Below are 12,106 nucleotides of genomic sequence, written 5' to 3' on the forward strand. Positions count from 1 at the left end.
GTGTTTATGCCCTAATATGTGGTTCACAAAGCTCTCTTGGAAGAATTAAAAAAGGATCTTAAAAGAGAATTAGTATAAAAATGGGGAAATAAAATGAGATCATTGCAAAAGGGTATGGAAAATGAAACCAGAAATTATCTGAAGAAAACTCCTTAAAATAGACTTGACAAAATAGAAAAAGCATATAACTCCTTATGAAATATATATATATATATAAGAAACCATGATTTTATTGTGATGGCTTAAAAAAGAAACAAGTGAGGAAAAGTAATTCTACTAGAAGAAGAGATAATTTTTTTGCCTTTTGTATTTACCCCATTTTGATCAATTTTGTGAAATGGGGACCAGTTCATATCAACCTTTGGGCCTACATCTGGAGCTTGCTTGCCTTTAGGATCCTCTGGCTTTGAGGTCTGTTCTTCTCTTTCACCATAAAAGTTGTCTATGGTCAGAGTTATTTTTGCTTTTTTGTTCATTTTTAAAGGTTGAGGTCTGTTCTTAAGTCAAAGAGGTGATAGTCTCTTTAGTTTCTCCTGGGGCAGTTCTGCTGACTTTCTTTTGGAGCTGGGTAAACTCAGCCAGTTCTATGTTCTTCCATATCTCAGAGGCTCTCAATTTGCCTTTTGTATTGATTTTTGGATGTCTTACAGCAAATCTGCTAAACCACCTATTTGAAAACAGCTAAGAACTTCACAGTAGGTTCCCTGTGTGTGGATGCAGCCATGCTCAGGCTTCATGCCGCAGACTCTCTGCACTGTGGTCTAGACTTGGCAACCTCTCCCTTGCCAAATTGAACCTGACCTTTTCTGATGATCTTTCAAAGGATCTTTTTCTGCAAATTTCTTTTCTTCCAAGTATTTGTGGGTTTTGTCACTCCAAAACCAGTTAAGAGGCTTAATCTGCTGTGGTTTGACAGTTTATTAGATAAAGGTCTCATAAAAATATGTAAAATATTTTGTCAGATATATATATATATATATGTATATATATATATATATATATATATGTATATATATATATATATATATATATATATATATATATATATATATATATATATATAAAGAGAGAGAGATAACTATCTCTATATATCTATATCTATATATGTCATACCCAAACTACTAAATGGTCAAAGGATTTAAAAGTAGGAAGTTTTATGATGAAGAACTCAAGCTAATTCATAATCACTTATTAATATAGGAATACATATTAGAAATACCATACTATAATAGAAAATACATAACACTTTTCATAAAATAAAATCAGATTTAAACATTTCGAAAAAGATCAGTTGTTTAGGCTTAAGTCAAGTTAATCTAATAAAAATAACAATTCTGGCTAACAATTTATTTATTCAGAACCATGATAATCAAATGGCCAAAAATATTATTGTATAGAGTCAGAAAAAATAACAACTAAATTCATCAAAAAGAACAAAAGAGAATATCAAGGGAGTTAACAGAAAAATTCAAAGGAAGGTGGCTTATCTATGCCAGACCAAAAACTATATTATAAAGTATCTATCATCAAAACTATTTGGTACTATAGAATGATGCATCAGTGGAATAGGTTAGGTACACGAGACGTAATAGTAGAGTCCCAATGACTAGTAATCTACTCTTTGACAAAACCAAAGATTCCAGCTCCTGGGATAAGAACTCCCTATTTGACAAAAATACTTCTAGAAAAAATCAAAAATAGTATGGCAGAAACTGGCCATAGATCAATATCTCCCACTCTATCCCAAGTTAAGGTCAAAGTGGGTTCAGGATTTAAACATGCAGGATAATACTATGAAAAAAAATTAGGACAGCAAGAGATAATTTACCTCTAGAATCTTTGGAGAAAAGAATAATTAATGATCAAACAAGAAATAAACAATGTTATTAGGGACAAAAATTCATTATTCGGAAGAAACTGTTGGGAAAACTGGAAATTAGTATGGCAGAAATTAGATATGGATCCACACTTAACACCATATACCAAGATAAGATCAAAATGGATCCATGATTTAGTCATAAAGAATGAGATCATAAATAGATTAGAGGAACAGAGAATAGTCTACCTATCAGACCTGTGGAGGAGGAAGGAATTGATGACCAGAGGAGAACTAGAGATCATTATCGATCACAAAATAGAAGATTTTGATTACATCAAACTAAAAAGTTTCTGTACAAACAATACTAATGCAAACAAGATTAGAAGGGAAGTAACAAATTGGGAAAATATTTTTAAAAGTAAAGGTTCTGACAAAGGTCTCATTTCCAAAATACATAGAGAACTGACCCTGATTTATAGGAAACCAAACCATTCTCCAATTGATAAATGGTCAAGGGATATGAACAGACAATTCTCAGATGATGAAATTGAAACTATTTCCACTCATATGAAAGAGTGTTCCAAATCACTACTGATCAGAGAAATGCAAATTAAGACAACTCTGAGCTACCACTACACACCTGTCAGATTGGCTAAAATGACAGGAACAAATAATGATGAATGTTGGAGGGGATGTGGGAAAACTGGGACACTGATACATTGTTGGTGGAGTTGTGAAAGAATCCAGCCATTCTGGAGAGCAATTTGGAACTATGCCCAAAAAGTTGTCAAACTGTGCATACCCTTTGACCCAGCATTGCTGTTATTGGGATTATATCCCAAAGAAATACTAAAGAGTGGAAAAGGGCCTGTATGTGCCAAAATGTTTGTGGCAGCTCTTTTTGTTGTAGCTAGAAACTGGAAGTTGAATGGATGTCCATCAATTGGAGAATGGTTGGGTAAATTGTGGTATATGAAGGTTATGGAATATTATTGCTCTGTAAGAAATGACCAGCAAGAGGAATACAGAGAGGCTTGGAGAGACTTAAATCAACTGTTGCTGAGTGAAATGAGCAGAACCAGAAGATCACTATACACTTCAACAACAATACTGTATGAGGATGTATTCTGATGGAAGTGGAAATCTTCAACATAAAGAAGATCCAACTCACTTCCAGTTGATCAATGATGGACAGAAATAACTATACCCAGAGAAGGCACACTGGGAAGTGAATGTAAATTGTTAGCACTACTGTCTATCTGCCCAGGTTACTTATACCTTCGGAAGCTAATAATTAATGTGCAACAAGAAAATGGTATTTACACACATATATTGTATCTAGGTTATATTGTAACACATGTAAAATGTATGGGATTGCCTGTCATCGGGGGGAGGGAGTGGAGGGAGGGAGGGGATAATTTGGAAAAATGAATATAAAAAAAGAAATAAACAATGTTAGGAAATGCAAAATGGATAATTTTGATTACATTAAATTAAAAAGGTTTTGTATAGACAAAAAACAATGCAAGCAAGATTAAAAGGGAAGTATAAAGCTTGGAAACAGTCTGTGTTTCTGATAAAGGCCTCATTTCAAAAATGTATGGAGAAATGAGCCAAATTTATACACCTACAAATCCTTCAACAGTTGATAAATGGTTGAAAGATAGGAGCCAATTTTTAGATAGAAATTAAAGTCATTAAAAGTCATATGAAAAATGCTCTAAATCATTAAAGGAATATAAATTAAAACAACTCTAACACCTCATATCTATCAGTTAGACTAAGATGACAGAAAAAGATAATGATAAATTTTGGAAGGGATGTGAGAAAACTGTAACACTAATGCAATCTTGGTGGAGTTGTGAAGTGATCTAACAAAAAGTGCATAATGCCTTTTGATAAAGTATCACTACTTCATGTATATCCCAAAAAGGTCATAAAAGAAGGAAAAGGACACGCATGTGCAAAAATGCTTGTAGCATCTCTTTTTGGATTGGTGCCAAGAAAATGGAAATTGAGCAGATGTTTATCAATTATGGAATGACTATGTAATCTGTGGTATTTGAATGTAATGAAACACTATTATTCTATAAGAAATGATGAGCAGTTCAGAGTTCAGAGAAACTAGGAAAGATTTACATAAAAGAGTTACATAAAGTTACATAAAGTTTCATAAACAAAAAAAGTTATACAACCAGGAGAATGTTATACACAGTAACAGCAAGTTTGTGTGATGATCAACTATGATAGACTTAGTTCTTCTCAGCACTACAGTGATCCCAGATAATTCCAATATACTTGTTATGGAACACAATAATTTCATTCAGAGAAGAATGGAGACTGAATGGACATCAAAACATTCTATTTTTAATTTTTTTTCTTTCCAGTGGCTTTTCTCTTTAATAGTGATTTTTCTTTCATAACATGTCTAATATATAAGTATGTTCAAAATCATTATGAATGTATAATCTATTAATATTTAAAACTATATGTTTGGGGGAAATTACTGTTAAGTTGGGGGAAGAGAAAAAGAAAAATACTCAATCATCAAACTGTGTAAGAAATAGAGTGTAGACCATTGGAATTGATTAGGTGCCCAAAACACAGACGTCAATCATCAAAACAATGTAGTATTTGATAAATCCAAAAACCTTAGGTTCTGGGATAATAATGCACTATTTGACAAAAGCTTCTGGGAAAACTGAAAAGCAGTTTGACAGAAATTAAGTAGAACCCAACACCTTACACTGTATACCAAGACATGATCAAAATGGGTACATGCTTTAGACAAAACAGATGACATAACCAAAGCAGAAGATCAAGAGATAATTTACATAACAAAGATATGTACACACATACATATGTATGTATATATGTATATATACATATATGTATATATACACATATATGAGAGAGAGAACTAAGAAATTTGTGACCAAACAAGAGATAAGGATCATTATGGGATGTAAATGGGTGATCCTGATAATAAGTTAAAAAGGTTTTGTACAAATAAAAGCAATGTAACCAAAATTAGAAGGAAAGCAGGAATCTGGAAAACAATCTTTACAGCCATTGTCTCTGATAAAGACCTTATTGCTTAAATATATAGAGAACTAAGAAAAAATTGGTTACAAAATACAAGTCCTTTTCTAGTTGATAAAGAGGCAAAGGTATTTTCAGATGAAGAAATCTAAGCTATCTATTGTCATATAAAAATAATTCTGAGTCACTATTGAATATAGAAATGAAAATTAAAGCAACTGTATCACAACTCTCAGATTTGCTAATAGGAAAAAAAAAGCACATGATGGATGTTGAAGAGGCTGGGGGAAACTGGGATACTAATGCATTGTTGGTGGAGCTCATTCAGCCAGTCTGGACAACAGTTTAAAACTATGCTCAAAGACAATTAATCTGTGCCAACACTTTTATCAAGCAATACCACTAGTAAGCCTGTATTCAAAGAGATTATAATCAGGGAAAAGAATGGAGGTATACAAAGATATTCATATCAGCTCACTTTCTGATATCTAAGAATTGGAAATTGAGGAGATTATCTTTAGCTGGAAATTATTAAACAAGTTGTGATATATTGAATGCAAAATAATATTATTGTGATATAAGAAATAAAGAACAGGTGGATTTCAGAAAATCCTACGAAGTTTTACATACATCGATACACAGTGAAGTGAGCAGAATCAGTACAGCATTGTATCAGCAAAGTGAAATGATCTACTATGATTGATTTAGCTCTTTACAGCAATACAATGAATAAAGATAAGTCCAAAAGACTCATGATGAAAAATGCTATTCGCATTCAGGGAAAAAAAAAAAACCTGATGAAATCTGAATGTAGATAGAAGCATACTCTTTTTTCTTTATGTTTTTATTTGACATTCTTTCCTGTCATTTGTTTCTTCTTTCAATATGGCTAACATGGAAATATGTTTTACATGAATGCTTGGTCTGTATCAAATTGCACACCATGTTAGCAAGATGGAAAGAAGCATGAAAATTTGGAACACACAATTTTATATTAAAAATATTAACATATTTAACCTATATTGGATTATTTGCTGCCTAAGGGAGGGGAAAGGGAGAGAGGAACAGAATAAAATATGGAACACAAGGTTTTGCAAGAGTAAATGTTGAAAACTATGTTTGCATGTATTTTGAAAAATAAAAAGGTATTACTAAAAATAAAAATTCACAATGAAAAAAATTTCTAAGTTGTCATTACTAAACAAATATTGGAAAATATTATTTCCAAAAAATAAGGTCTTTCATTCTTAGAAACTGGGATTGTATTCTTGGGGATAAAAGGGAAGCCCAAAATATCCCACCTTGATCTTGGCTCATGGTTCCATTCAGCCTAGAAAGTTCTTTATACTTGGTGAAAGCCAATACAATTTTTTGAATTAACTAACTAATCCTTGATTTTTTAATTTAAGGATAACATTAATTCTAGTTTTAATGAAAAAAAATTTAGTCTCCTGCACCATGGACCTCTTCTTTTCTGGAACAGAGAAAACTTTGACCACCCTAAGGTGGGCACTGCTATACATGGCCCTTTATCCAGAGATCCAAGGTACAGTGATGGCACTAAGCTAAGCAACCCTGTGAAATTCTCACCAGAAGAGTTCTCATTTACAGATCTTGAAAATTTGCCAAGCATGTTACATACACCATCTTTCTTCAATTGTCATTGGAACCAAACATTGATTACCATATTTCAAATGGACCCCTTTTGACATCCAATATTTTTTCAATTCCTCATATGATAGTAGTTGCTGGACAGTAGATAGTATAAAATTTAGAAGATATAAATTAAAATCCTTCCTCAAGCACCTCCTAACCATGTGACCCTGAGCAAATCATACAACTTCTCTCAATCTTTGTGTCTTGTTCTATAAAATAGATCAGTTTATTAGTTCTTATCTCATATGGTTGTTCCCAGGATAAAAGAAGTTGATAAACATGAAATGTTCCGTAACCATTAAATGGTTACGGAACATTTGATGTTTTGTAAATTTTAAAGTGTTAAGTGTTTAAAGTGTTAAACACCAAACATTAGTTTATTATTTTCATTATACTGCAAAATAACTGTTTTTAATGAAATTATGTGTGATAACAAAGATTAACATTTTAAAATGTATTTTATCCTGTTAAATATGAAAAATCACTATAGATTTCAAATTGGAAATGCTTAAATGAAGCACGCATTATTAATTCAAACTACAGAAGGACATAAGGTCTTTAGATTTAGTGTTGGAAATCATCTTAGAAGCCATAAAGCCCAACCCCTCATTCTACACAAGTGGAAAATTAAGTGATTTAAAAACATTAGAGGAAATCTAGTCTGACCTAATCATTTTAGAGAGAGAGAGAGAAATAGACACCAAGAGTTTCTTATTAATGGAGACTCAAATAGTGACTTGTAAAGCTAAAATATGAAGCCAGGTCTTTTCTTTCCAATGCTTTCCATGATGCCATGGTCCTGAATACCTTCCCAATCACATAAAAAAAAATCTTATTTGTCACTAATCAGTCCAATCTCCATGCTACACGGATTGGCAAGTTTGGTGAAGTGTCAAGTCAAACTTTTATAAAAACATAGGTATTGCTGTGTTTCTCCCACATTATCAGAAAAATAATGAATAGGAAGGGAAAGAATTAATTGAGTTCACGTATATAAATATGAGAGTTTGAGCAAGTTATTTGACTTCTTCCTTAGTTTCATGTAAAAAGTGGAGATGGTAGATAATAATAGCAGTATCCTTCTGTCTGTAAGTTGTAGTTGTAAAGATCAAATGAGATATTTGTCAAATGTTTTGCACATTTTAAAACTCTCTATAAATAGGAGATAATATTTTGGTCTCAAACTATTGAACCTCTTCTTTCCAGGCAAAATACAAGAAAAGATTGACAGGGTAATTGGCCAATCTCGGCAGCCCACCATGGCTGATAAGGAGAATATGCCCTACACCAATGCAGTTGTTCATGAAGTTCAGAGAATGGGTGATATTATTCCTTTTAATGTATCCAGGATAGCTGTGGTTGATACCACAGTGGCAGGATACCACGTGCCCAAGGTAAATGACATGAACCTGAAAAGATTATGTCTCCACCTACTTTCATGCCCTATTATTGACCCCCCCCCCAACTTTTTCTGGCTCTGTGAGCCCCTCCCATAAGAAGAGCTCTTTCTAAATTAGATTATCTAAACATACACAGGTGTGTTTTTATGCTCAAGACACAAGGAAGTTGGAGTTTTTGACCCAACAAAACCCAGTGGATATAGAATTTGAGTCAGGAAGACCTGGATTAATATTCAGCCTCCCATACTTACTGTGAAACCTTGGATAAGTCACTTCACCTTCCCAGCTTCAGTTTCCTCATCTGTAAATCTGAAAAGGCTTTTAATTCTAAAATCTCTAATGCTACATTTTATATAGCCTGTATCAAATTTTTTGAATAGGATCTCTTATCACCAGTCCTAGAATTCTTTCATGGTATCTGATATTTATGACAATCATTTTAAAGGACTTCTGAAGGGGGAAAATACTCATTTACAATCTGATTCATGGTCCCAGATGGGGCAGAGGTCAGCTGGAAGACAAATTATCTGATGCTGATGGCATCAAACTTCCCTCAAAATGTCAATTTATAATAAGGCATTTGGAATCATTTCCTCCTGCCATTAGTTGGATGAACTTGAGAATCTACTTTCCATGTATTGATTTACTCATCTGTAAAATGAAAGGAATGGTCCCAGTGACCTCTACAATCCCTTCCACCTCTAAATTTATGATTCTGTAAGGTCAAGATCCTTAACTTGGGGTCCATTAGCTTGAATTTTTGTTATTTCTATTGTGATGATTGTATTTCAAGATAACAAGTTTCATTAGCCATTCTATCTGTTTTGGTTGATTCATTTTTTAAGAAAAGTGATTGTGATAAAGAGGCCTTGGGACAGCTACCTTTCCAAAGAGTTCTAAACATGTTGAGAGTCCCTGCTCTAAGAAATTTGGAGTTCTACAATGACCACTAAGAAGCCATATGGCACCAGAACATTCTAAGCTCCCTCTGTTTCTCAATTCTTCTGTAAAATGAGGAGGTGGGCCAGGTCCCTTCCTCCTCAAAGTTCCTGTGATTCAGTTCTTTTTTTTCCCCAGGGAGCCATGATGATAACCAACTTGACTGCCTTGCACAGGGATCCCAAGGAGTAGACTACCCCAGGAGCCTTCAATCCAGAACACTTTCTGGAGAATGGTCAATTTAAGAAAAGAGGGTCCTTTCTACCTTTCTCAATAGGTGAGTCCACTCAGTAGGGAGGGGGCCCCAAGTCAGGGGACATCAACTTTTTAACATGAAGATATTTCCTCCTGAATTCAGGGCTGGTGCTCTATCCACTGCACTACCTACCTTCCCCCTCTGCCTTCTTTTTCAAATCTAAACTGAGAAGAAAGAAAATTCTGAAGTCTCCACCAGTTCTAAACCTACAACTCTATGATGATCTAACATAAAACCAATGATTTCCTTTCTCAAGCAAGGAGGCCAAACTTAGTTTAATTATTTCTCTCTCTCATGCTTCTAATTCAGACAATGGGATGTGATTTTTGGGAAGGTTTTAGAAAGTTTAAATCCTCATGCTGATGAGTATGGTCCTAAGAGATCCTTACGGGCAAATCCTTTGTGGGCAAATATTGTTTTCTTTATGTCTTTGAATCTACAGCATCGAGGTCAGCCCTAGCATAGAGAACAAAACCAATAAATAATGATGATTGTTTCATCTATTAAAAAAAAAAAAAACTTCCTTTCACATTATTTCCTTGACTTTCACAGTGTGAAATATTAGCCCATTCATCAAAGAGCTGGGTTTCCCATTCCTATTAAAAGCTATGTTGTTGTTGATACATCATAAACCCTCCATTATTAATTATGCTCACATGAAGCTAAGAATGCCTCCCACCTTTGTTTTGCTCATTTGTTAAATTTATCTGTTCCTCTTAGGTTTCCTTGTTCTTGTTAGAGATGTTTACACAAAGTAGATTTCCATGTTGATAAAGAAAACACAATCACAAAATGAAAATGAACATTTGAATCAATGTGATGAATATTCCTCATTTATTGTTTATGTTATCTTTTCTAATGTTCCTTCATTATACTCCTAAAAATACTGGGTGAGTCCATAAGGAGGTCCTTATACCAAAGGAGATCCTTAACTTGGGGTCCATTAGCTTGAATTTTTGTTGTTTCTATTGTGGTGATTGTATTTCAAGATAACAAATTTCATTAGCCATTCTATCATGTTTTGGTTGATTCATTTTTTAAGAAAAGTGATTGTGATAAAGAGGCCTTGGGATAGCTACCTATCCAAAGAGTTCTAAACAGGTTGAGAGTCCCTGCTCATCTTGTTGAAAAATTGCTACCCACAGCCAATAAACTAATTGTACTTGGAATTCTTCTGTGTCATTTTCTCTTATATGCAGATTTTAATCATGACCACAACAGCCTTGGAATTGGATGGGATTAAGCCCAGTTTATAGAAGGGGAAGTGAAAGAGAGTTTTCTAAATAAAAAGTTGATTTTTTTTAAAGGTATGGGAAAAGGTATAGTGATAACAATCACTGCCAGTCTTTAGAAATAGAACCAACAATCTTAGTCCAATTTTTTTTCATATTTTTGTTTTCAGTTCAGTGAATTGAGTTCAATTCTACAAACATTGATAAATCACCTGCTATATATCTGTGCACATAGATAAGGAGTCAGAATCAGAAAGAGAAAACAGTCTATGGTGTTAGTTGTCTGTGTCACTCACTAGGCAGTACTCTACAATGTGAAACCTTTAACTCCTGAGGCTTTCTCTTGATGATCATTTGGGGCATAGAAAATATAACTTTCATCTAGCTCCATTTTTACTTTAATTTAAGAAACAAATTAAATTTTACCAAATATATTTAATATGTAAGTTAATATTAAGTGATACCTTTCTATTTGGTACACAAGTCATGCTTAAAGAAGAATTAGAATTACTTAAACAGAGGGGGTTGATATTCAAGATATCACAAGTTCATTGGCTTTCAGTATTATTAATTTTCTTAACAATTCAAGCACTTTTATAGCACCTACTATGTGTCTTATCATTTACTGTGCTAAATATTGAATATAAAATCACTCAGTAGCATTTATTAAAAACATGGTAGGCATGTTTACCATATAGTGGGCTACTTGACATCTAGAAGAGAGAGTGGGGAAAAGGGGAGAAAATTGGAACATGAGATTTTACAAGGGTTAATGTTAAAAAAAACTATCCATCCATGTGTTTTGATAAATAAAAAGCTTTAATAAAAACAAAAGAAAATAAAAAGAAAACCTGTTAGGTCCCAGGTACTATGCTATGCACTAGTAAATGCATATCCTCAAAGACCTTGATTTCTATAAGAAGAAACAACATGGTAATAACCATGTATATATTAAGTTTTATGCAAGGTAAAGACGGGGTCATCTGAGAAAGATGCTGGAAGATAGGGACTGAGGGTGTTGAAGCAGGAAAGACTTTCAAATAAAAGATATGATTTAAACTGACTTTTGAATAAAGCCAAAGCCTGAGACATAAAGAAACTTATTTTCTGAATGAGAAACAGCTAGAGAAAAGTTTAGAAGTTAGGAGCTTGTACATGTTGTAATTAAGTGAATTTATGGATGACCTTATCTAGTATTCATTTAGCTGACTCTCATACAAAAGCTTTCTTGCCAAGAACTCAGATTTCAGATCACATTTATGCGTTTTTATCACCCTGAAAACAGCCAAGTTGATATTCAACTCGTGTACTTTAGTACAACTTATGTAATCCAACAAGACCTAAAATCATTCAAACTTATTAAGATGATTAGAGATAAGAATCTCCATATACTATTTATCTTTCCTTTCTCTGGATGCAGATTTTTTTGTATGTCCCTTATAGTTAATTTGGTATTTGTAACAGTTAAAATAACTTATTTGCTCAAAGCCATTTTAAAAATAAACAGTGCTGTTATTTTATACTATGGTCTCTTGGGTCAGCTCATTCTGTTCTTCATTTCTTTGTGAAAATCTTTTCACTTTTTTTCCTAAGATCTTTGAGCTCAGCATTGCTAATAGCACAATAGTAACCCATAACAATAATATACCACAACTTTTTAATCATTCACCAATTGAAGTATATCTCTGCAATTTGTATTTCTTTGTCACCATTGAGAAGACTCCAAAGATTTTTGAACATTTATAGGATAATTTCAAACACA

The 12,106-nt window shown here is 33.2% G+C and overlaps 1 protein-coding gene across 1 annotated transcript in view; it reads left to right on the plus strand.

The window, feature by feature from the left end:
* Positions 1–10,355, plus strand: part of LOC141539774 (cytochrome P450 2J2-like) — a 29,873-nt gene extending 19,518 nt beyond the window's left edge. The window contains 5 exon segments of the mRNA XM_074263020.1: positions 6,271–6,297; positions 6,299–6,407; positions 7,724–7,911; positions 8,995–9,133; positions 10,312–10,355. Of these exon segments, the coding sequence (XP_074119121.1) occupies positions 6,271–6,297; positions 6,299–6,407; positions 7,724–7,911; positions 8,995–9,133; positions 10,312–10,355 (507 nt within the window).
* The last annotated feature ends 1,751 nt before the right edge of the window (positions 10,356–12,106 follow it).

Source organism: Sminthopsis crassicaudata, chromosome 4 (genome assembly GCF_048593235.1).
Source record: "Sminthopsis crassicaudata isolate SCR6 chromosome 4, ASM4859323v1, whole genome shotgun sequence".
In the NCBI taxonomy this organism is placed as follows: Eukaryota; Metazoa; Chordata; class Mammalia; order Dasyuromorphia; family Dasyuridae; genus Sminthopsis; species Sminthopsis crassicaudata.